Source organism: Vombatus ursinus, unplaced genomic scaffold (genome assembly GCF_900497805.2).
Source record: "Vombatus ursinus unplaced genomic scaffold, bare-nosed wombat genome assembly UNPS02014770.1, whole genome shotgun sequence".
In the NCBI taxonomy this organism is placed as follows: domain Eukaryota; kingdom Metazoa; phylum Chordata; class Mammalia; order Diprotodontia; family Vombatidae; genus Vombatus; species Vombatus ursinus.
In genome coordinates this window covers 33,992,665-34,017,688 of record NW_020954548.1, presented here as the reverse complement: position 1 = coordinate 34,017,688, position 25,024 = coordinate 33,992,665, and the positions used below count along the sequence as shown (strand labels likewise).

General features: G+C 45.4%; 3 protein-coding genes and 1 non-coding gene across 4 annotated transcripts in view; 1 reads left to right on the top strand and 3 right to left on the bottom strand.

Annotated features, from left to right (window-relative positions):
* The window catches only part of RPL3L (ribosomal protein L3 like), a 16,229-nt gene extending 439 nt beyond the window's left edge, over positions 1-15,790 (bottom strand). The window contains exons 1-12 of the mRNA XM_027862701.1: positions 15,766-15,790; positions 9,023-9,366; positions 8,860-8,951; positions 8,762-8,786; positions 6,454-6,646; positions 5,077-5,245; positions 4,555-4,690; positions 2,730-2,916; positions 2,061-2,221; positions 1,460-1,561; positions 993-1,088; positions 321-440 (exon numbers count right to left, since the gene is read on the bottom strand). Coding sequence (XP_027718502.1) covers positions 321-440; positions 993-1,088; positions 1,460-1,561; positions 2,061-2,221; positions 2,730-2,916; positions 4,555-4,690; positions 5,077-5,245; positions 6,454-6,646; positions 8,762-8,786; positions 8,860-8,951; positions 9,023-9,366; positions 15,766-15,790 — 1,650 coding nt within the window. The remainder of the gene's footprint in view (positions 1-320; positions 441-992; positions 1,089-1,459; positions 1,562-2,060; positions 2,222-2,729; positions 2,917-4,554; positions 4,691-5,076; positions 5,246-6,453; positions 6,647-8,761; positions 8,787-8,859; positions 8,952-9,022; positions 9,367-15,765) is intronic.
* A 312-nt stretch (positions 15,791-16,102) lies between these two features.
* Positions 16,103-21,590, top strand: NDUFB10 (NADH:ubiquinone oxidoreductase subunit B10). Its single transcript, XM_027863010.1, has 4 exons — positions 16,103-16,409; positions 20,665-20,803; positions 21,188-21,327; positions 21,435-21,590. The coding sequence occupies exons 1-4, from the start codon at positions 16,262-16,264 to the stop codon at positions 21,536-21,538; spliced, it is 531 nt and encodes a 176-aa protein (XP_027718811.1). The 5' UTR covers positions 16,103-16,261; the 3' UTR covers positions 21,539-21,590.
* A 107-nt stretch (positions 21,591-21,697) lies between these two features.
* RPS2 (ribosomal protein S2) lies at positions 21,698-24,469 on the bottom strand. Its single transcript, XM_027863266.1, has 7 exons — positions 24,290-24,469; positions 23,981-24,070; positions 23,280-23,387; positions 22,812-22,985; positions 22,561-22,720; positions 22,094-22,185; positions 21,698-21,820 (listed from the first exon to the last, which is right to left on the bottom strand). The coding sequence occupies exons 1-7, from the start codon at positions 24,464-24,466 to the stop codon at positions 21,740-21,742; spliced, it is 882 nt and encodes a 293-aa protein (XP_027719067.1). The 5' UTR covers positions 24,467-24,469; the 3' UTR covers positions 21,698-21,739.
* Positions 21,898-22,031, bottom strand: LOC114043998. The gene has a single exon (XR_003569161.1). It is a non-coding gene; the product is annotated as a small nucleolar RNA SNORA64/SNORA10 family (small nucleolar RNA).
* Positions 24,470-25,024: the final 555 nt, after the last annotated feature.

Below are 25,024 nucleotides of genomic sequence, written 5' to 3'. Positions count from 1 at the left end.
AAACCCCTCTTCTGCCTACCCTCCTCCCCCAGGGCTAGGCTAACAGCCTCTCCTTCATTGTATGAGGCAGGGACATACAAACAAGGGTCTGAGTTTATGGGAGAAGCCAGACTTCTTCTCCCACTGTTCCCTACCCTCTCTTTATCTTGCTTGCTTGCTTCCTCTGATAGCTAATCTCCCTGGCCTTTAGTTAGAAGCTAACACTAGGAGAATTCAGAATTCAGGAGAATTCAAGGTTTTAGGGGCTAGGGAGGGCTTTTAGGCCAATGGGAAGTTAGGGATCTAGGACTAGCAGGGTAAAGAATTGAGACAGAGCTTACCATGAAGGCTCTCTTCTCTTGAGCTGTCTGGAATCTTCCATGTCCAAACTTTGAGGTGGTGTCAATGAATTTTAGCTCAATGTTTTCCAGAGCTTGCCTGCTTCGGTGCACCAGGAGGGACTGAAGGAGATGGGGGTAGGAGGCACATGGGCTCAAAATAGAGCCTAAGGAAGGTTAGAGTCACAATCCCCAAGGCCTAACTCTGAACTCTGATCTATGATATGAGAAATTGTCCCTACACCCCTCCCCTGTTCCCCATCCTCATCCCCAACCCAACTCTGACCCTATCTTTAGTAGTGGGTTTAGAATTCCCTTTCCCTCTGCCTAAATGTCTTTACCAATCAAGGACCACTTCCTCCAAGAAGTCTTCTCTGACCATTCTAGTCCTCAATTATCTCCCAGTTCTGAGCCCCTAAAGCCCTGAGTCTGAGCCTCTCAATTGCACCCTCTTCTGTGCTGTTGCGTTACCACTGTCTCTGTGCCGACCTCACCACCACCCACCCTGACCACCAACTATGAAGTTAGGGCCTGGATCTGCTTCTCCTCTGCCTCCCAAGTGTGGGGACTGGAGGGCAGGTCCTGGCCTCCTCTTCCTCTGTCTTCTTGTGAGCATAGAAGCCAAATACAAAACCACAGACCAGAACCAGAATCAGCTCATGAGTCTTTCCTGACCTTTCGGAGAGTGATGACACGCTTCTTGGTCCCAGCAATGCAACCCTTCAGCATCACGAAGTCATTATTCACTTCACCATAGTGTGGGAAGCCCCCCTAGGACACGTTGGGCACCGGGATCAGAACCACAAATAAGAAGGGGGTATGTCCAGTTGGAGGAGAGGGGAGGCCACAGCTGTTCATCTTCCTGTTTCCTACCCTCCCTTCTACCCCCTGGAACACAGAGGCCACAGAGACTTGGGGGACAGGACACAAAGGTTGGGCTGAACAAATTAGGCCTTTCAGATGAACAAAATACCTCTGCCTCCCACCTTTACCCTCCAACTGAAGGGTCAGAGAGCCAAAGACTCACTCTGATCATTGGTCAATGCCAAGACAGAGACAAAAGCTCTCAGGCATTACATGAAGCAGTACATGGTTCTCAGGATTTGGAGGGGTGGGGGCCCTTCACCCAGTCTGCCACTCACCAGGGGTGTGACGGATTTGTCTGTCACATCATAGCTGGTGGATGCATTGTTCTTAACCACTTTCCCATCCTTCACATGGATCCCATGGCCAATTCGGTAGATCTGGACATGAGAGTAAGGTAGTCAGGCCCCCTCAGAAGTTAATCACTGGGCCTTGCCCTACCACCTGCTCTTTAGAGGCTAGGAATACTGAAGTCACAAATATGCACGATCACTTCTCAGAGGTAAATTATCAGTTCACTTTCAAGGTGTTCCTTGCTAAATAAGGACCTCCAGTCCAGTTTTTCCTTGCTCTATCTAGCTGCCTCTTAGACTCATTCTTCCTGAGATTGGTTATGGAGTAAGTAGGTATTACAAATCCATTTAGTACCAATCTGAGCTAAAAACTCACAAAAGAATAAGTGAATGAGTAAATAAATGTGTCAGTGAATGAGTAAGTGAATGAATTAATATGTGAGTACATCAACTAATAAATGAAAGAATGAATGAATGAATGAATGGGTGACTCAGTGAATAGATGAATGAATGCATAGAATAAATGAATGAGTGTATAGAGGGGAGAGAAGGACAGCGATAGGGAATGACTAGAAGCTGTGGGCACCTTCTTATTGAGCTCTGTCCGGTGATGGTAACCTTTCTGGCCAGCTCGAGCAATGGAGTAGCCCACCCTTGCAGGGTGCCAGGCCCCAATACAGGCCACCTTACGCAGTCCTTTGTGTGTTTTTCGTGGGAGTTTCTTAGCATGCCAACGGCTGGTGACCCCTGGAAAGAGAAAGAAAAGGAATGGGTCTTTTTTAGGAGCCCCCAGTGGGCCTGCTTCACTGACAGGGTTAGAGGAAGCAGAAATATTGCAATATGCACCCATCCAGTCAAGTGACTTCAAAGGAGCTAAGTTGTTCCTCAAGGGTCAGCTCAGGTCCCTTCTCCTCCAAGACATCTTCCCTAACCCCTTCAGCTTACCCTGATGTCCCATTTTAGCCATACAATCCAGCCTTCCCTGCTTTGTTCTATTTTTATTGTATGAACTTTGTCGCGTATCTCAGGTCCCTTAGTGCAAAGTCTGAGTCTTCTCCTTCTCTGTCTTCCCCCACTAACCCCATAAAGTAGGGATCAGGATCTCCTTTCCCTTATTTAACCACTTTAGCTTAAGAAAGCAGAGAGGCTCAAAAAATACTGATTTAGTATAAGACTGGCCTCATCTCAGAAGCCTTTCCTTTCTTTCATTCTGCATCAACCTCAGTTTCCCTCAGACCAACTGTTGGGACATCACCTTTCATGCCACGGCCCTTTGTAACGGCAATCACATCGATCACTTCACTCTGGCTGAAGACTGTGTGCACAGACACCTGCTTCTCCAGCCGCGCTCGCGCCCATTCCACTTTCTCAGCTATGGTACCACCATTCAACTGGATCTCCATGATGTGAGCCTTCTTCTGCCGGAATGGCAGCAGCTTCATCTGTGCCAGATAGATGCCAGGTGGTGCCAACCTGATCATACAGGCACCTCCAGTTCTCTATCGTCTAAGGGCACCTTATACCTTGGGCATTGTAGGCAGGAGTCCCTTTGCACAACCCTTTCCCTCCCCATAGGAACAGCTAGAATTGCCCCCAGAATACTTTAGAGGGTGGTTATTAGCTTTAGAGAAGGATACTTCAGTTCACAGAAGGATCCTGTGAAAGGGCAGATTTAAGATTGTAGTATCCAGTTTATAGGCAACTTTATAGGAAAAGCAAGACGTACCATGCATTCAGAGCCAATGTTTGATTCCAAACTGATTTGTTCTGTCATGGCATCAGACCCCTCAATGACTATCAGGCTAGACTCAGAGGAGGCAAATTTATTTTAGCCTCAATCTAAGCACAGCAGAATTCAGAAATTATGTCTGTCAGATTTTTTTTTCAAAGTTACATCACGTTTTGAAGGAGTACTGTTGTGCTACAAGAAATGACAAGGTAGGGGGGCAGCTAGGTGGTGCAGTAGAGAGAGTACTGGCCCTGAAGTCAGGAGGACCTGAGTTCAAATCCAGCCTCGGACCAATCACTTGACACTTACTAGCTGTGTGACCCTGGGCAAGTCACTTAACCCCAATTGCCTAACCAAAAAAAAAATTTTTTAAATTTTTAAAAAATGACAAGGGGGGGTAGTTACAGTAAAAACATGGCAAGACCTATATGAACTGATGCAAAGTGGAGTGAGAAGAACCAGATCATTGTACACAGCAACACCAATGTTGTAATGATGATCAACTGTGAAAGACTTGGCTACTCTGATCAATACAACGATCTAAGACAGTTCCAAAAGACTCATGATGATAAAATGCTATCTACCTCCAAAGAGACAAATGATGAACCGAGTACAAATTGGAGTATAATTTTCTTGCTTTCTTTATGGCTTTTTTGCCTCTTTTTTTGGAGCTATGGCTCATAAGGAAATGTTTTGCATGATTTCACGTGTATAACTGATATCATATTATTTGCCTTCTCAGTGGGTGGGGGTTGGGTGGGAGGGATGGGAAAGAATCTGTAACTCAAAATTTAAAAAGAAAAAGAATGTTAAAAATAAAAAATAAATTTTTAAAGAGTTGTATCATACATATTCTAAATCACAATGACTTCTGGATTCCTAGATTTTCCAATTGTCCCAACCAGTTCTCTCCCTCCCACCCCCCACTCCCCACCCCCACTCAGTCAGTGGAAATGATCTTGTGTTGCCTCTATTTCCACTCTCCTTTCCTCAGCTTTATAAATATTGTCACTTGACCCCTAAACTCCACTTCCCTCTTTCCTTTCAAGGAATTGTATATCTGTTTTAGAAGTAGGGAAACTAAGGCAAAAAGCTATGGAAAGGACTTATCCTAAGGTATCTACAGCCTAGCTATGGGGCAGAGCATAAGAACCCTAACCCCAAGACAAAGTTTATTCCTCGTCTTAACCCACAGAACTGCACAACTTGGCAGATTCCTCCCTTGAGCTGGGACTCACTCACCGGTTATTTTTAGCCTGACATTTGAAACAAGTGCTGAGCTGAGACGGGCCCCATGGGGGCTCAACACCTGCCCAGAATAGGAGCCCTCCAGAGCTGCAGCCAGACTGACCTGGGTGTGGACGATGACACGGATGACCTTGCAATACTTCTTCATGGATGCAAAGTCTTTCTGCAGCTGCTTCTTCCCATCTTCATCTCGCCATTTCTGGCAGGCCTTGGTGAATGCCTTCTTCTTGCTCTTGTACCTAAGGGTAGGAAGGGTCCCGTTCACCCCATGAATCCTGTTCAGTGGTCACTTTAGTTGCCATGGTCAACTGGGACTCAGTGGTCCTTCAAGAGTATATCCATCCTGCCTGATGGTCATTCCAACTCCCATGGTCATGCTAGTCCCCCTGGTTGGGCTCAGTGGTCATTCTGGACTATGTCTACCCTGCCTAATGGTCACTCCAGTTCCCATGGTTATTCTGGTCTTTGAGGGAATTCCAGCTTCAGGATCTACTCTGATCTCACTGGTCACTCCAGCCAAAATTCATTCATTGCCCCCCTTCCCCAGGGTTGCACTATACCAAGGTCACTCTATCACATGGGCACATTGGTCCCTGGTCACTCTAGCTTTGGTGGTTCCACTCACCAGTTCTTGTAGAAGCGGCGCCGGCATTCATCACTAAGATGCTCTGCAAAGATAGTCTTGAAGCTCCGAAGGCCCCGAGGGGTGGCCACATAGCCTACGATTCCTACCACGATCACAGGTGGGGTCTCCACAATGGTTACAGCCTCTACCTCCTCCCTTTTGGACACCTCTAGGAGAGAGGGACCCAGGGAAGGTCAGGTGACCTGAGTGAGCCTGTAATCGCAGCTCCTGAGGGTCACTGTGAGTAGATGAGAGGTATAACATTGGGGGTAGAGGGGATTGTTGGCCCCAAAATGTATTCATCACCCATAAAATGTTGGCCACACTAGAAGATCCTTAAGCTATTCATATATCTATAGGACTATCACTCAATGGAAAGTTGAGTTAGACTTGTTCTGCTTAACCCTAGAAGAAAGAACTAAGACTAGTAATTAAAAATTACAGGGATACAGGTTTCAGCTCAGTATGAAAAAGAAATCCCTAACAAGTGGAATGGGCTACTGCAACAAGTAGTTAGCTTCCAATCACTAAAGTTTTCAAACAGAAGCTAGCTAGATAACCATTTGTCAAGGATGCTATAGAGGTGATTTCTACATCAAGTGGGAGGTTACATCAGATAGAGGAAATATAAGGATCATTCCACCTTTCAGATTCTGCGTCTGATATTGAACTGAACAAATTCTAGGGAAACTAGAGCTAAAAGACTTATGGTGTCTTCTAAATGGGACTGCAAAAGAATACAAGTATTTCTTAGAGCGAATGGAACTTTTACATAAATTGATCATGTATCAGGGCACGAAACTATTACAAACAAATGTAAAAAGCAGAAATAGTAAATACATTATTTATAGATCATAATGCAATAAAAATAGTTATTAGTTCAGATTCCAAGTCTGAAAGGCAAAAGCCATAACTAGCCTTCAGTGAATAGGGTTTTGTTTGCCCCAGGGTGCCAATATCTAGGCTGGGTGTGGGGGCACATTTCCCCCTTCATTGGCCTCCATCCTTGTGTCTTGATTCACAGTCTTTGGCTGGTCATTGATACTGAAGGGCACCATCCCTTGGTCCCCATCCCTGTTGTTTCATTACCATAGTATCCCTCTCCCTGAGCCTACCTTCTCCCCTGAAGTGCCTATAGGGGTGAAAATTGTACTCTAGGGGATGAGGGACAAATACAGTCTTCCTTCCCAGTGTTACTAAACCTGCAATAAGACTGACCTCTGTGGTCCCCAGTCACCCAGCTGTTTCTGCCCCTAGGCAGAATAATTTCCAGACAGAACATAATTCCACATTATAGCTCTACTACAAAAGATTAACTATGTCCCAGTTAAGTAATGATCCCTTGTTCTCCTACCCAAGCACCTGTTATTCACTCACTGAGGCCAGGCCGGTGAACTTCTCGCAGGGTGTGGGTCATGCCAGCTTTGTAGCCCAGGAAGGCTGTGAGATGTACAGGTTTACTGGGGTCATCCTGGGGCCAGGTCTTCACCTTCCCCCGGTGCCTCCGGCTTCTCTTTTGGGGCAGGAAACCCAGGTGGCCATGTCGAGGGGCTGAAAATTTCCTATGTGACTGGAGGGTCAATGAAGTAGGCAAAGGGTCATTGTGGGGCCTCAATGAGAGGAAGGCTCATTTCCTGTCCCTCTCTGTCTCTGTCTCTCTCTGTGTATCTCCCTCTGTCTCTTTGTCTCTCTCTGTCTCTGTCTATCTCTCTTTCTGTCTCTTTCTCTCTCTGAATACAAGGCACAACTAAGTGACTAAGACACAGCTGGATCCTCTGGCAGGAAAGGGGAAGGGGATAGCATGGTCCAAGGATTCTTCAGCCAGAAGAGAGAGGGAGATTTTCAAGTTTAGGGGCTGGGGCAGGGACCAGTTGTGCCTAGACTAGGTGTGTTTTGGAGTTCCCAGAGCTTTATAATTCCTCGTGTCCTTCTCCAGCTGTATTTCAAAGAGAGGAGAGATTAAAAAGAAATGGAGTCTTCAAAAACAGAATCCATCACCCCCGCTATTCACAGACACAATTGCACCCAAAGGCAGAAACATATACACAGAGACATAGAGATAGCCACATCCACTCACATATACAGATACCTATACACACAGAGGCAGTAAGATATAATAGAAAGAGACTAAACTTAGTCAGAAGTTAAACTTGGACAAGTGACATCTTTCTAGGACTCAGTTTTCTCATATGTCGAATGAGAGAATTGGACCAGATTGTCTCTTCTGGTTCCACAACATACAGTCCTCTTATAAATATGTCCTCTGACTAGTCAGCCAATCAACTAGTATTTATTAAGCACTTATTATGTACCAGCTGCTGTGCTAAGTGACGATAAAGAAATGAGACCTATGACTCAGAGAGATGGTCACAGTCATACCTACCAACATGCACGAACATTTATACACAGACATAGAGACACAGATACAAGTACAAATACACTGTCGTATATGCATATGTATATATGTATATATAGGTACATACATACACACACAATGAAATAATACATTGAAGATGGGGATTCTTACTAGAAGAAGGTTTTCACATGGAGCCAAGCCATAACTGCAAGGGGGTGTCCCCAGGACACTGAAATAGGGAGGGGGAGTAGAGACTTTTCCCTATGGACATTTTCCTTCCAGCTACTACTGCATCTTCAATCAAATTCCCACTAGCCCTTCACAACGCAGTGCAACTGTCTCCCTTGCCAGGCTCCTGGATGCCACCTTTCAAGGTTCCTATCCTTCTCATACGAAGTCAATGGGTCCCAGCCAGACTTTCTGACACACTGATCAACACCAGTCACAGCATGATTGCAGTCAAATGGAACGAACTATTCTCTGTATCACCACCACCACTATCCCCACCCCCAATCCTATGGTAGCCTTTTTTTTTTTACATTTAATTTTTTCCCTCAATTACATGTAGACAAAAATTTTTAACATTTTTTTTAAAATTTGAGTTCCAAATTCTCTCCCTTCCCCCCTCCCCTCCCCCTCACCATGAGAAGACAAGCAATTTGATATAAACTATACATATGCAGCTATGGCAACATTTCTAGTTATAGCCCTGACATGGAGACCCTGGATAGATATTCCTATGTACATCTACGGGTGACTGCTGGGCTGTAAGCTTCATGAGGGCAGGAATGGTCTTGTTTCATCTTTATCTCATATAGTGCCTTGAACATACTACAGTCTCCCAGGAGCTATAAAGTTCTCCATATAAACTCCCTCCACCAACCCAGACTGAGACCATCCTCTGACAATAAATAGCCTTTGAGAGTGAGGTGGCTGAGACCTTCACCACCTTGTAACCAACCAGATAATTAGCTTTTTTAAACTGCCCGGTCCATCCACTAGAGTGTTTCCAGCTTCACAACTCGTCCTCCTAGTTGATGCCCCCTGGTACAGTCTTTGAGAACCCAGGGTGGTCTACTTGCTATGTAGCAAAGCTTCTGAGGACATTTTTAGTGGAGGGCATTGCAGAGAATAGGCACTTCCTAAAGACTTGTTAAATAAGCATTGGCAACACTCCCACACGCCCGCCTGGCTGCTGTGCCTTAAAACACTAGGGGTTTTTATTTAGGGCTTCAGTCCCACCCAGAATACCCCTGCCCTCCCTGATGCAGTCAGTGAAATGCCCACAAAGACCCTCAAAGTCCTAACCTCCTGGATTCCAGTCTTTACCTGAGGTGACCAGGCAAAGGATCCCCTGAGGCAGCCCAGGGGCACAAGGTCCTATAGGTCCTCTAGAGGGGCCCTGCTTTGTCACTGCCCACCCCCACCATATGCCCCCCAGCCTAAGCTCAAACTGACCATGGTCGCCTTGCAAGGTCTTGCTGGGCAGAAGGGCACCTCCCCGACTGGCTGCTGACGGCTTCAAATGCCCCAGATCAGACACAGGCACAGATTTAGCTCCTGGCTCTGTTCTCGATGAATTCATGTCACCCATGATGGACAGAAGGGCAGGCCAGGGGCACAGCACCCGCTTCGGGGCATGGCCTGGGCTGGGGAGCGCGTGTGTGGTGGGGAGGGGAGGGCGGTTAGAGGCAGCAGGCCAGAGCACCAGTCTTCAAGCCTTAGCCCAAGGCTGGAGGGGCTGTGGAGTGAGACTTCGGGAATAGGGGTTGAGGGGTACAGTGGAAGACCTAGGGATTCCTCTTCTTCCTCTAGCCTCTGCTGTTTGGTTCCACCACCTGCACTGCAGGCCCTGCCAGGCAGATTTCTTCCAGAGGAACTCCGCCTGACAGGCCTTGGCAACACCGTCCCGAGGCTATTAATAGGCTTTATAGCTGAAAGAGCGTTTAGAGATCATCTTGCTCAAATCCCCCATTTTACATCCGCGGAAACAAAGTCCTGAGAGGTTAAAAGTGACTTGTCCATGGTAGTGGGAGGCAGAGTCAAGATTCAAAACCATGTCTTCTAACTGCAAAGTCAGTGGTCTTTCTTTTTTTCCCAACCCAAAAGGAAGGAATGACTGACACAAGTGCTACATTGGGTCACAAAGACACTGCCAACACTCTGGTGTAGGCTCTCATCACCTGGCTCCTGGCTTATTGAACCACACTGCTCACAAGTCTGCCTGCCTCAAGTCTCTGCCTTCTCTGTTCTATTTCCTCCTTATCCTGTGTATAACTTGTTCTGTGTATATTTGGTTTCATATTGTTTTCCCCTTCAGATTATAAGCTCCTTGAGGGCAGGAATTGTCTTTGGCCTCTTTTTGTATCCCCAGGGCTTAGCACAATGCCTGGCACATAGTAGGTGCTTATTAAGCGTTTATTTAGTCTACCAACTAGGTGCTATATTGAGCCACAAAGAAACCAATTCACCTAGTAGGTGCCAGGAACTAGGCTAAGCCCTTTACCAGTATCTCATTTCATCCTTATAACAACCAGAAGGGATAGGAGCTGTTATTATCCCCATTTTACATGTAACCCTTGTCCCAAAGCCCATTGGCATGGGATTCTTTCCTTATGGGAAGAGATGAATGCCCTACCCTGCTTGAGGGGCTGGGCAGAATTAGAGAGAGGTGAGGGTGTCAATTCTCAGTGAGTCTCTCTTTGGAGATTCTCCAATTGAGAGTCTTTTGTGGAATCAGCTTCCAGCTTTGAGAGAGAGGGAAGAAACCAACCCTACTTCATGTTGCTGAAGGAAAAGACAGGGGAGGAGCAAGCAATTTCTACAATGTTTCTATTTCCAGCTTGCTACTCTAGAGATTTTGAGGAGCTCCCCCTTGGGTGAAATGTGGGACACTGTCTTTGGATGAGCTAAGTTATCTCGCTTCCAATGGGAGAGCTCCTTCATTCTGTATTAACTGATATATATTCCTCTATGTATATCTTCTCTGATTTCTGTTTTGCTACAATTTGGATAAATGGGTTTCCTTGCTCTTATCTATGTGTGTTCATTGAGGAACTGGTATTCTGTGGGAAAGGGGTCAAACCTTGGAAATGGAGCTTGGGGTAACCTTGTCCCAAATGACAGTGATCAAAAGTTAGGTGGAACCTGATCATATCCTCTAGATGAACAATTTTTAAGGAAGCAGAGGAATACAGTTCTATCCCAGTATCCATTCTCTCTGAAGAGATTAGCATGGTGGCCTCTGGTCCCAACATCCTACTTCTTCTCTTGTCAGGAAAATCACCCTTGGAGAAGGGTGGTAGGGAAAGATGCTAGAGATGTCTATTCTGCTTCCCTTCAAGCCACACAACAAGGACAAGCTCTTGACATACTCCGGGCCTTCACCACACTACATTCACTACATACAGTTGAAGAAACTGAGGCAAACAAAGGTTAAGTGACTTGACCAGAGTCACATAGCTAATAAGTATCTGAGGTCAAATTTGAACTCAGGTATTCCTGACTCCCAGGCCCAGTACTCTATCCACTATGTCATATAGGGGCTTCTACAACTGTGAGTTGATTTCAGATCGAGAGGTCTTGCATTAAAAGATGGAATGACCTGGAAGGGGGGAGGGGAGGATTAAAAGAGAGGTAAGAGCCTTTTATCAGATAGTAGAAATAGCTCAGGTTGGAAGACGGGTGGGGAGTGGGAGGGCTGGCACAGTCCTGGGCCAGAATTGACCCAGGCTGGTCCAGTGGTTCAGGCTTGGGGTTAAAACAAAACGAGACAATTGTAGATCATTTAACATTTAACAAAAGAAGTTTACTTAATAAAAACACAGAAAAGATGTTCAGCAAGGATATAGCATTGATTCTGTTGGGCTCAGATCTCCTCCCCTCTGCCTTTTCTAAGATGGAGTATATTTTTATTCACAGCCCTCCTCAAGCCTTAAGGACCCTGATTCCCCTCCTACTGGGCTTTTATGTGTAGTTGACCAGGAAGCTACAGCAATGTTTCAAGCTTTAATCTCCTGGACCAATTAGGTTTGAAGACAATTCCACTGACTTTTTAGAGCAAAACTAGGCTAGCCTGTGTGGTGTAGCTATGGCTCCTACCACAGGGTAACATCTCTAAAGGCTTCAGCCAAGTGTAACCAAGGGTTCTGGCATTTCCCATCTCTGCTCCCATGGTCTCTATAGTCTGGCCAGCATGATCAGTCTACTTGGCCCTTTCTCCTTATACCCCAGCCTGGGCATGTGTTTCTTCCTCCCCTTTGGCTCTCATGGCAGAGTGAAGACTTGGCAAGATGGTGCTGAGTCCATTCAATGTCCTTTCTGCTACACTATCCGCAAGCAATACTCGCTTACCATGGCACCCCAAAGGGCATCTTCCCTCCTTCCCCATCCCACCAAAGGAAAGCAAACCCCCCAAGAGTAAGCATCATTCTTCTTTTCCACCCTTGCTTTCAGTGACTTCCTTTTGGAGCCTACCATAGATTGCTCAAAATCTGTGACTAGTCCTGTAATATATGAATATAGAACACCTCACTTAGCTGGGTTTTTCTTTTTCTCTGAACAGTTCCCCCTTTTGAATGCATGTGGGGCTAAGTAGTCTCAGGAGATTAACATGAAGATAGTGCCAAAAATCATTCTGCTCACATTAGGATGGGAACATTTAAAAGAGATTCAGTGTGTTTTATAGGAAACATTCTGGAGCCACAGTGGAGATATTGAGGCTTTGGGTGAGCTAAAGGCAGGGTGTTGCTAATGGAGGAGACACCCCTTCATACACACATACCAAGGCCTGACAGTGACACAAGTTGATTCTGAAGACCAGCAAAAAGAGAAAGTGGAGACATGCACATGGCATGGCACTGAGCTGCAGACTCTGGGTGTGGGCTTTTTTTGGGGGTGGGAGGTGGGGAAGTAGTTACTGTGCATTGAAGGCATCTGGAAGAAAAAAACTACCAATGCTCACATCAGTTGAAGACAAGAAATGCTGTGGTGGTAGAAACTACAAGATTTGGCAATTGATTGGATATGGGGGAGGTGGGGTGACAAAGGAAGGAGAGTCAAGAGTGACTCTGAACCGACAGAATTAGGTGACTGGGAGGATACTGAGAGGAGAAATGAGCTTGTGATGGAGTCACAGGGCAGGAGGAAGTGCTTCCAGCATGACCAGGTCGTTTCCTTGTCTTCCCGGTTGTTGTAGTTGTTTGTCCCTCATTCTCGAACAGGGCCACGACAGCAGAAAGGTGATGCCATGACATGTGAGTGAATTGGATTTAAGCTGCACAAAGTCACCCCCCTCACTTTCTCCTCTGGAGCCATCTGGGTCCAGTGGCCAGATACACATCAAGATGACTGGAGATGACCCAGATGTGGTGGAAGACTTTGACCTTTTTAAGCTAAGGGGTTTAGCAGATCTCAGATCTACTGAGACAATGTCCATTCAGTGATTAAGGCTAGGCTAAAAAAAAAAATGAGGCAAAGAATGGACTGGGTTTTTTTTTTGCTTTTTGATGAGGCAATGGGGTTAAGTGACTTGCCCAGGGTCACACAGCCTCTTTAACCTAGTGCAGGAAAAAAAATCAATCTGGGAGGGGAAGACCCTCAGGGTTTCTGGCCAAAACCCACAAACAAACCTAGATCAAAAGATTAATTTATAAGCACGGTGAGGATCTCAGGACACTGGTGCATTTTCCACGATGGATCCCTGAGCACCACAGATAGCAGCTGGGCTATAAGGGTCATTTGAAGGGATAACTTTCTACTACTGTCCATATTATTGACTGAAGTTCATCCAGTACAATAGGGAGAGACCCTGTGTATACGAATTTCAAAGGAAGACATTGGGAATTCCTGACCTTTGAACTCAAACCTGATATCCTCTAGGTATCTCCAACTCAACACATCCAAAACAAAACTTATCTTTCCTCCGAAACCCTCTCCTTTTTTGAACTTCACTGTTATTGTCCAGGGCATGACCATCATTCTGGTCTCCCAGGCTCACAACCTTGGTGGCCTCCTCAGCTTATCATTCTCCTTCTTTCCACATGTCTTGTCATTTGTCAAATCTTTTAATTTCTTTCTATAACTTTTGCATGCCCCTTTCTCTCCACTGACACAGCTACCACCCTACTTTAGATTCTACTCACTTCTCAACTGCATTATTGTAACAGCCTTCTCTGCCTCATGTCTTTCCCATTCCAATTCATTTTCCACTTAGCTGCCAAAGTGGTTCCTCAAATGTGGTACTCCCATCTTTGTGTCCTTGCATTGACTGGTCTCCATCTCTGGGATGCTTTCCCTCCCAACCTTAAATTTTCAGAACCTCCAACTTCCTTTAAGACACAGCACCACCTCTTCTAAGAGGTCTTTCCTCATTCTCCCCCACACTCAACTTTTTGTGCTATCTTCTCTAAGTTTACCTAACATGTATTCTGTTTTTATAATAGACATTCTGATTTATGTATGTGGTATCTCTCATGTAATCTCCTTGAGGACAGGGAATGTTTTAGCTTTTCTTTGCATCCCCAAAGCTGGTATGTAGTAAACTCTTACTAAATTCTTGTTGTTTGATTGATTGGTACTTTGCATCTTTCATGTAATGAGCCCATTCCTGGACCATGATTTAGCCTCAGGTTTTTTTTTGTTGGTTTTTTTGTAGGGGTGAGGTACTCCCTGGTGATCAGACTCCCTGATCCTCTCCCTACCCTTGATCCAATTCAATTGAAACCAACCAGAACCATAAGTAGGAAAGAATAATTCAAGCTTTGCTCTCCCATTTAGAGGTTGCTGATTGCACTCAAAGTCCCTTCAGCACCTTATTTAGCAAGAACAGTTAGAACAGAAAGCTTCCCCCTTCCCTGGCCCAAGATGTCCCCAGATTTTCTGTCTCCTACCCCCTCTCAATTGAGTACCTACTTTATGCCCCTTGTTCTGGAGCAGTTTGTGGTACTTGGAAAGGCTGGGAAGACCTAGGGTCAGAGTCCCCCTTCTCATTCATATATTGTGTTACTTTGAACAAATTGCTTAATCTGTAGATGGTACAGTGGATAGAGTGGTGGGCCTGGACTAAGAAAGACACTGAATTCGAATGTGAGCTCATATATTTACTAGCTATATGACCCTAGGCAAGTCCCTAACCTCTGTGTGCCTCAGTTTCCTCACCTGTAAAATAGGGATAATAATAGTACCTACCTCCTAGGACTGTTGTGACAACCAAATAAGATAATAATTGTAAAACTCTTAGCATAGTACCTGGCACGTAGTAAGAGCTATATAATAGTTTGCTATTTGGTGGATAATTAATGATAACTGAGGAAACAATTTGAGCTGTACAATTTATTAGCATAACAGGGATAATAAATAGGTCAATGGATTCCCCAGTCAGTCCAAAGACCCTGACAACAGAGTGAGACAAATGTCTATGTACTAAAAACAATTCATCAAATAACACCAATTAATTAAAAGAAAACAACCAGAATATAAACCAGGATACAAAATTAGGTAATCTGATTTCTAATTGGAGGAAAGATTAGGGGCTTTCCATGTTGGGAAGGGAAAGATTGAGTTTCTGTAGAGTGAGTAGGTTTTGGGGTCATTCTTTTCCCAGAATTGAGAGATACCGATTAATTGCATCCACCTGAATTTATGAAAGAATAGATGGCTTATACCAGGGATGGGGATCCTGTGGCCTTCTAGGATCCTTGGGTTTGGCCTTTTGACTGAGTCCAAGTTTTACAGAAGAAATCTTTTTATTAAGGGGATTTGTTCTGTGAAGCTTGGATTCATTTAAAAGGCTGGTCTTGAGAACCTAGAGGACTACATGTGGCCTCCAGGTTGCAGGTTCCCCACTCCTGGCTTATACTATCTAGTTTCCCATGGATGATTTGCAGAAAAAACAACAAAATGGAGGAGAGAATACATGAGGCAGCACAAGATGGAGTCAGTGTCCTTGAAAATAGAATCTAATTGGTTCTCTTGATTCCCACACAAACCAACTCCATTTTGTATCTAGCCTTCACTATCTTATCAGTTCCCCCTCTTTGATTAATGGGAAGCCCACTCCATTAATCACTTATCTATAAACCAGATCTATAAGGTTTATCATAGGCAGCTCTCAGACCCTCTTAATTCATGCCAGTGCCTTCCACCTGTGATCATCTCCAATTTATTTTGTATATATCTTGTCTGTACATAGATATTTGCTGTTGTGTTCCCCCTTACACTGGGAGCTCCTTGAAATCAGGGACTTTTTCTGCTTTTCTTTGCATCCTCAGAGGTGACTAAAGTGCTTGGTACATAATACGCACTTAAACAAAAGTTTGTTGATGGGATTATACCTTGTTTGTCCACAGTCATTTGCATGTTCAACTCTTTCAGGGCAGGGACTGTTCGTTTTTTTCGTTTGGCTTTTGTTTTTGATTTTTTAGGGGGGAGGTGCCTTTCTATCCTCAGCACTTAGTACCATGCTTGGCACACAGCAGTTTAATAAATGCTTGTTGACTTGACAATAAATTGAAGAGTAGTTGCTGATGGGCATCCTTCTTACTGCCTTCCTAGGCCCCACCCATCAACCACCGCCGAAGCGCACGGACTACGATTCCCAAAGTGCCCTGCGCGTCGGGGAGGGGATGGCCTTCAATGCGCAGGCGGGCTCGCGGCCCCGCCCCTTGTCCTGTCCCCTCTGACCGTCCTTCGCTCTGCAGCTGCTAGGCCGCGTGCGGATCCGGTGGAGGAAAAACTCGACCTGTGTGGGCGCCCTGCGAGCAAACAAGCGAGCTGGGAGCCGAGGCCTGGAGGACCCCGCCCCGCCTCGTAACCGAGCCTGCAGCCGCGATGCCCAAGGACTGGGACAAGGATGCGTACCCGGAGCCTCCGCGCCGCACACCGGCGCCAGACCCAATCACGTCGCTGCCCAACCCAGTCACCATCCTGACGGACGCCTTTAACTTCGTCATAGACCTGCCCGTCACCCGCTTCCGAGGTAGGGCGCCCTTGCACCCCACGTCCCGCGATAGGCTGCCCCTCCCCCACCTCCCCCACCTCCACCCCCAGTGCCCCTTCTCCAAGGACACGGGGAGGGGGCGGGGAACCCTCCTCACGCACGCGCTTCCACGCGTGTACGCACCTTGGAGGTGGGGGCCGGGAGGTGCAGGGTCACGGAAACCAGGAACAAGGCGATCTAAAGGGCAGAATGAGGCAGGTAGTGGGGGAGCACGGGGAGGAAAGGGTCACAGGTCTGGAGCCGGAAAGACCATCCAGCCCAAAGAACCAGAGGAAGAAACTGAGGCCTCCAGGGTTGGCTTGGCCAAGGTTCTTGTCAGAGGGGAGCCCTGACTCCCCAGACAGGGCTCTTTTCCATTAGATCCGTGGAAGAAGAAGCATTTATATAGCCCCAGATTTCGATTTTTGTCCCCACAATAAATCATTTTACAGATAGGGAAACTGAGGCAGGTGGCAGATAAGTGACTTGGCCAGGGGAAGTGGATGGCCCAAAGTCACAAAATTATTAAGTGTCTAAATCTGGATTTGAACTCCTTACGCCAGGTCCAGCACTTTATCCACTGAGTCACCTAGCTGCCTCTAGCAGCCATGGAACAGAGGATATACATTGGGGACCAGAGGGAGATAAATAGTGACCATAATGGTAATGCATAGTAACCAAATTCTGAAGGCTTGGACTGTCACTTCAGAGAATTTGATATTTTTTGGGTTGCCTTTTTCATCCTTACTGGAGTTTGGTGGTTCTGACATCTGAGGTACCTCCATGTTTCCTGTGCAGTCTCATAACCCAGGGACCCCACAGGAACAGAAGGTGGGATTGTGTGGCAGCTGGGAGGTAGCTGCCCCAACCAATCAGTTTCCCATTTATTCATGTACAAAGAAACCCACAGTTGCTTGGGTTTGAGTCTGTTTATAAATCTTCAAGAAGTGCTTTCTGGTGTGAAATAGAGATACAAAATAGATTTAATATAGACCCTGCTCTTAAGGAGTTTTAACAGTTTAATTGAGTGTCAAGTGGAGTCAACAAGCATTAAGTGGCTACTATTTTCCAGGAACTGTATATTTTCCAGGAGGTATAAAGAAAGGCAAAATACAAAAACAGTCTCTGTTTTTAAGGAACTCATAGTGTAATGGGGGAGGAGGGCTCGCGTAATAACAACATGCAGACAACTATGGGCAAACAAACCATGTACAGGAAAAATTGGAGATAATCAACAGAGGGAAGGCACTAGCATTGAGGGGGATCAGGAAGGGCTTCTTGTAGGTGAGAATTTAGCTGGAACTTGAAGGAAGGCAGGGAGGCCAAAAGAGATGAAGGAGGAAAGAATTCCAGGCGTGGAGTGAGGGTGGGTAACAGATGGACATGATAATTAATAATAAGAGATGATGCCAGAATTAAGAGCTTATACTTGATTTCATAGACAATGTAGAGCCACTGAAGAAGGCTTTTGAAATAAGAGTGTTACAATGAGAGCAGTGAATTAAGAAGATGAAGCTGCAGTGTGAATGATGGTTTGGAGAGGCAATGGACTAGTGGCAAAAAGAACATTTATTGGTGTAGTCTAGGTGAGAAGAGATAAGTACACACTTTATTTTATGGCAATATGTCATCTTATTCTGCCTGCTGTTCACAGTGTGTCTCTGGGTGTCTGAGGCTTAGCCAATGAAATGATCTTTATTTGGTCATAGAGCTTACGAAGGCTAGACCAAGACCCTGAATTAAATTGAATAGTGAGCCCAGGAATGTTGGTATATACCTATAATTCCTGCTACTTTGGGGAGACTTGGATTTTGGGGGAGTGGGTTGGGAATAAAGCTGAGCAGGTGTCTGAACTAAGTCCTTCATTACTATGGTGGACTCTTGGAAGGGGTTGACCACCAGGTTTGCTAAGGAGGGATGAATAGGTCTGCGTCAGAAAAATGGTGTAGGTTAAAGGTTCCATACTTATCTGCTTTGGGATTGGAGGTGGCCATTGCATTTCCAACTCTGGCAGGGTAGTGAAATCTGATCTCAATAAATTTTTAGAAATAAATTATGTACAAAGGAAATAAAAATCTTACTTAGAAATCACATTTTTATCGATTTAAAGCCTCTAGGTGGGCAGTTATTCAAGAAATGTCCCCAGAGTAGCTTGATTTGGGCTGCACCTCGTCTCAGACTTAGCAGGACATGGGTAGCCTTTTGTGAGGGCTGGGCCCATTAACTGGAAAGGAAAAGGATAACAGAAATCTAGCATCTTAACTTCTCCAAAAGTAGATTTTTTTCTTTTTTAAACCCTAAGCTTCCTTTTACAGGTACTTTGACTCCTCTGCTTTAACACTGGGATTTGAATATTTGATAATGGTAGGTGTAATGTTAGGAAAGGAAACCTTCTGCAAAAACAGTACAAAAAGAGTTCATTTCTTCAACCCATTAATGGGCTGTTCTTTGGAAGTGCACCCCTTTGAGTGTTCAGACTTTTTTTAAACATCTTTAACTCCTGGGATGGAAATTTTTCTAAACTAAGCAGTATAGTATGTGCATAGAGGGCCGCACTCAGAGTCAGAAAGAGCTGGACTCATCTTTCTTCTGACATCCAGCTTGTCATTGGCAAATCACTTAACCTGAGCCTCAATTTTTCACCTGCAAAATGGTGGTAACAGCTACAGGTTATTCATTATAAGGCTCAAATCTATATGAAGTGCTTTGCAAACTTTAGTTATACAAATGTCTTTTTATTAAAATGCCAGTTTGCTGTTTTCTTAGATATCTTTCATAGTGCCTTGTTCAATATTTTAATAATTTCACCTTTTTTGATTATTAGGTCATTATTATTAAATATCAGTTACTGTCTGCACCTGTGATTTTATCAATGTATGGATTTCCTCTCTCTCCACTTCCAACTTCAACCCATTTGGATTGGTGAGGTCACTGACAGGTTCCAAGTGTATGGGGCTATAGAATTCAGTCATCATCTCAAGTGCTTTTGGATCCTATAATGTGACCAAACTGCTGTACTTCTTGAGAGTGCAAATCTGTTTATTGTGATCTACCTGCTTTCTTTCATTTTCAGACAACTGCCACATGCAGTTGTCACATCTTGGCTTTTCTCAGCATCTGCCATTAGCAGTGCTTCACCTCCCTTTTATCTTTAGTTTCTGATCAACTGTAGTCTGGGAGATATGTAACCAAGATTGTTAGAAAGGCCTTGTGGGACTTGACTGTGAGGAAAGTGCCCTAGATCTGTGCAATTAATGACATTCATTTTTAGTGTTCAGGCCTTTTGTGTCATCCTTGTTTTGAGTAGTGAGATATATACTGTAGTATAATGTTTCAGAGCAATAGGAAGGACTTTTGGAATGTTTGTGTGAATTATCTTAATTCGTTAAGATAATTGAAATTTGTCTGTCCTTCCTCTGGTTTGGAGAGTAAAAGAAGCGATGTGGGTTTTTTTGGTTGTGATATTCAGATCCGTTAAAGTTAGGGGTGGGGAAGAGGAGGAAGGGGAGTAGATGATTAGTGGGCAAAAAGACTACCTGCAGGACTAACGCAGGCAATCAGCTGGAATGGTGTTCCACGTCTGATGTACTAGCTACCGTTGAGATGTAAAATATGGTGACCTGCAATAAGTATTTTCGCCACTCAGCTTTAGTTTCTTCATCCATAAAAGGACAAAGTTATTCACATGAATCCCCTTTGTTGTGGGGTCTTCTCCAGGTACATTCTCCAGTGTTAGTGTTGTACCCTCTGCTTATCCTAGATTAGTTTATAGCAGTGGAGAATGAGAAAAAAAACCATGTCCTCTTCTACCCACCTTAAAAAAAGGCCAGAAAACTAGAAATCAGTATTGAGCTGTGGTCCAGAAGCAAATCCATTCAGCGTCTGTGCTGTGCAAGAAAAATGGGGGGGGGGAGTAGGTAAATAAAACACAAGGCATTATTTTGCTTAATAGGGATAGGGAATATTGGGGAAAATACTGTAAGGCTGAAAAAGAATCAAGGAGAGCTTCAGAATAGTATGAGCTTGACAGGTAAGAAATGCAGAATTATGGGAGATGGCCTTTTCGAAGTTAATTAGTAGTCCAGTTTGCTTTGGATCATGAGTAAAATAAGATTAGCAGCTTAAACATCCAACTAAGGAGTTAGTATTTTATACTACCAATATAAGAGCTAGGGTTTCTAGACCCCAGTGCTGCATGAGAACTTTCTGTAGATACTGATTTGATTAAGAATTTAATGGACTTTTTCTCTTGTAGAATTTATCGAGGAGCAACATGCAAAAAATAAGACCTATTACTATCATCGGCAATACCGCCGAGTACCAGACATAACCGAGTGCAAGCAAGGGGATATTCTGTGCATATTTGAAGCAGAAATGCAGTGGAAAAGAGACTAGTATGTATGCCAGTCATTGTTTCTATGGCATCCTAGATCATCCTTTATACCTTCATTGAATTGTCCTGATCAATCACAGCATGCTGGTTTTGACTTAAGGGCACCCTACAAACAGTTCTACTTTGACTGGGGAAGGAAGTTTGAGTTCTAATTTGAATGGGAAGGGTGGTAATTAGACCTGGAATCTCCTCACAAAAGCAATGGATGAGGCCCTTTGCTCAAAACCTATCAGGTTTCTTCCTGTCCTGCGCTAGGTATGTAGGTTGGGGGGAGGGGGAAGATGATGAGTAAAGTATATATGTATTTATAGTTCCTTGGCTGCATAATGAGCCAAGAAGAATTAAGCCCCCCACCCCCCCACCCCATTCTTCCTTTCTCTTTCAGCAAAGTTGATCAAGAAATTGTTAATATTGTCCAGGAAAGACTGAAGGCCTGTCAGCAGAGAGAAGGAGAAAGCTATCAACAGAACTGTTCGAAAGAGCTCAAACAGTTCTATGAGGTTGCAAAAGCTTATCAGGATCGATGTGAGTGAAGGGGTCCATATAGTCTGTGGGTGAAAATAAGCTAAGCCCTGGGTTTTGCTTTATCAAAGTGGTATGGCACTTCTAAATAAGCTTTTCTGCCTTCACAGATCATGAACTTGGAGCCAATTCATCTGCTCGGAAATGTCTTGCAAAGCAGAAGCACCGGATGCTTGCTGAGCGGAAAGCTGCCAAGGAGGCTGCTGCCGCCTGACTTACCAAAAAATTCATCTCTAATCATCCCAATAAAAGTCTTTGCAGTTCTATCTGTGTATTTTGTCAAGCCCAAAAGATCGGTAAATCCGGCCTGGGGTGGGAGTCCAACCCTGCCTCCCTCTCCTCCCCAACCAATAAGCAACCACTACAAAGCATCTAGCAGGCATAGTTCAATTTATTTGTTTATAAAAAACATCATCTATGTGGTTGCCACGGCAGCTGCCTGGGTCCTCTGGACAGACACTCGAGTGTGGGTCTTCACAAGATGGTCGGTGAATTCCTGCAATTACAAAACAAGTCTTATTCATTGTACTTACCAATAGGTAAAACGTAAGCACAACCTCTAACTTAAGAGGCAGTTGTCAAATCCCATATGGAACAGAGAGACCACGGCAGGTCAGGCTGTTGTCAAAGGGAATTCTTGTTCTTTCTCCTGTGTACGACAGTCACACCATACTTGGCCAAGTGCAACTGAGCAGAGCTAAGGAGATTGGGAATTATTTCCCAAATTATCTTAGTTCTACCCCTCCCCCAAGTTCCCACCCTATCATACCTGATAGGGAGACTTAGTGAACACAGTCTCCTTCCACAGGTCTGGGGTTAGATAGCTGTATGTTTTGGAGATGGCATCAAAGGTAGCTTTAGCTGTTGAAGGAAGAAGTTATATGTGATTAGATAAAATTATGTGATAAAGATAAAATTCATATTCCAAAGGCCTCACATGTTCAGTGAATTGAGCCTCCCTCAGTCCACCTTCCTTTCTGCTTTGACCTTCATACTTCTGTCATACCACTGTCAAGTGGTCTCACTTGTGGCTTACCCAATTTATAGTCAACATTAACAATGCCATCCAATTCCCTCATCCCCAAATCCTAACTCCTACCCGTGCACAGGTACTGACTCTGCCCCACGTTTGTCAGTAACTAAGTGCAGCTAAAGGTTATTTTAAAAAGCTAAATTCCTCTACCAACCACTGGTAAAGCTATCCTGCCAGCATGAATATTTTAAAAGCTCACTCACCAAAGTTGCCCAGAGTGGCAGTACAGCCCCTTGCAGATGTGTAGCAGTCATCAATTCCAGCCATCATCAGGAGCTTCTTAGGCACAGGAGCTGAGACGATGCCAGTACCTCTAGGGGCAGGGATCAGGCGCACCAGAACCGATCCACATCGCCCAGTGACCTGAAGACCACGAGCAATTCAGTGATGACCCACCTTTCCCTGTCACATGGCAACAGACTATATAGCTCTTTATTACACACCTATTCCTTACCTTGCAGGGCACTGTGTGAGGCTTGCCAATCTTGTTCCCCCAGTAGCCACGTCTCACAGGAACGATGGACAGCTTGGCCAGAATGATAGCACCACGAATAGCTGTGGCCACTTCCTTGGAGCACTTGACCCCAAGGCCAACATGGCCATTGTAGTCACCGATGGCCACAAAAGCCTACAAAGAAAGTGCTTTTAGAAGAGCATCTAAATGCTCCCTACCATGTATAAACATCAGCTGGGTGACTAGGTGAATTGTATTTAGTTGACTATGACTGCCAGGCGAGGGAGAAACCAGGATGGTGCAAAGAACCTTTTAGCATTTTTTAAAAATTCTCCTCTCCCCCCTACCATCATTTGGAAATAGGGGTTATGAACTTCATTACAAAATCACAAATGTCTTAACTTTCAGCCAATTGTGAGGGCCCCGAAAATGAAGCCTAGGTTGAATTAACCCAACTAGACAAATTACCTTGAACCTGGTACGTTGTCCAGCTCTGGTTTGTTTCTGAACAGGCATGATCTTCAGAACCTCATCTTTCAATGAAGATCCCAGGAAGAAATCTATGATCTCAGACTCCTGTGGATAATAAGATTAGGTTACTAGTTGAGAGTTCCTAAGTTTTAAAAAAGCTGCTTTTATGTACTTTTAGAGGGAGAACAAGATGGATATTAGGTCCCTTACGGTTCTACAAGCCACATAAAATTCTCAAGAGCATTACCTTTTATACATAATTCAAGTTCTAAATTGAATAAAGTGCTTTACACACAGTGGTTCTGAGATCCTTGTGAGCTGAATCCTACCCTCATTTTCAGGTCATGAAATTAGACCTCAGACAGATTCAGTGACTCAATGATTAGGAAATGAAATGAGTTCTTTAAAAAACCGAGATTTATTAAATAATTATTGATTCTGGGACAAATCCACCCCCCCACCCTCCGGTTAAAATAAGAGTTACCATTTATATGGTTAAAGTGAGGATAAACAACTTGCCAGTCATGGCAGGGCCAGGCCACTGCCACTTGAATCTCCTGACAAACAGGCCAGCACACCTGTACGGTGCCCCCTTCCTCTCGGTGCAAAGTGGATGGGGAGGGGGGTGTGATTTCCTGGTAAAGACCCCTGGAGGGCTGTTAGAACATGGCCCGTGCCACTCCCCACCTCCCCTGTACCTTGATAGGAAGGGAGAAAAGATAGATCTCTTCCAAAGACTTGATCTTCATGTCCTTGACTAGCCGGCCCAGCTTAGTGACAGGAACCCACTAGACACACCAAGAGAACCACAGGTTATAGGAAAGCAGTGACAATTCTCCCCTGCCCCAAGGGCCGGAGCTACCTTTCCCCACCCGGATAAATGGAACGCCCAGCACTGCGGTGTTATAGAGTCTGGAAAAATAAAACAAACCTAAGACGCAGGCGGTGAAAAATTAAAAGGGGAAAAAACCAAACGGTTCAGACCCGGCACCAAAGCACAGACTCACCTCCTTGTCTTCGGCCTTTCCTCCCCGGGCCCCGCGGCCACGGCCCCGGCCTCGACCACGGCCCCGGCCTCGACCCCGGCCACCACTGCCGAAGCCACCGCGGAAGCCACCTCGGCCTCCGACTCCGGGACCTCCGGGGCCACCCGCTCCTCCTGCAGCACCGGCGTCGTCCGCCATTTGCTGTGAGATGAGAGAGCCTGGTCACCAGACCTGAAAGCGGGCGCTTTTAGATCCCTTCCCCCCCATCCCAATCGGAGGATCAGACTAGCATCGAACGGCGCCTGGCGGCCCCCACGGGCGCCGCAGCCCCCGAGCGCTATGGAAACACCCGCGAGCGGCGCCCGGACAAGGGAAGCGAGGCCCAACGGCTGCCCAGCCCGAACCTCCGCGGGGCGCCCCCGCGGCACCAAATAGGCCCAGCCCCGACCCGCGGACCATACAGACAGACGGGCTCAAGCTAAGGCACCTCTCCCCGGGGATGCGCGGCGTCGATGCCCGCGGATTCCCTCTCGTTCACGCGCTGATAACTCAACTCCCCACTTCTCCTCCCACCCCCCCCCCACTACCTCACGAATAAAGACACACTCACGTGCTCACTAGAAGTAGAAGGCCGTCTAACACGCACCGAGACCTTTTATAGGAAGCTAGTTCTCGCGATATCTTCTGGGCCCAGAAACTCCGGTTCCTGAATTACTCCGATTACTGGAAAAGCTTCCGTGATTGGTTAAATCAGGC

Coding starts and splice junctions, on each gene's coding strand:
- RPS2 (XM_027863266.1), bottom strand. CDS start 24,466: ATGGCGGACGACGCCGGTGCTGCAGGAGGAGCGGGTGGCCCCGGAGGT. Junction 23,388..23,980: donor TTTTCTCCCTTCCTATCAAG/GTACAGGGGAGG, acceptor TATTATCCACAG/GAGTCTGAGATCATAGATTT. Junction 22,721..22,811: donor CTCACACAGTGCCCTGCAAG/GTAAGGAATAGG, acceptor CGTGGTCTTCAG/GTCACTGGGCGATGTGGATC.
- NDUFB10 (XM_027863010.1), top strand. CDS start 16,262: ATGCCCAAGGACTGGGACAAGGATGCGTACCCGGAGCCTCCGCGCCGC. Junction 20,804..21,187: donor ATGCAGTGGAAAAGAGACTA/GTATGTATGCCA, acceptor TTTCTCTTTCAG/CAAAGTTGATCAAGAAATTG. Junction 21,328..21,434: donor AAAAGCTTATCAGGATCGAT/GTGAGTGAAGGG, acceptor CTGCCTTCACAG/ATCATGAACTTGGAGCCAAT.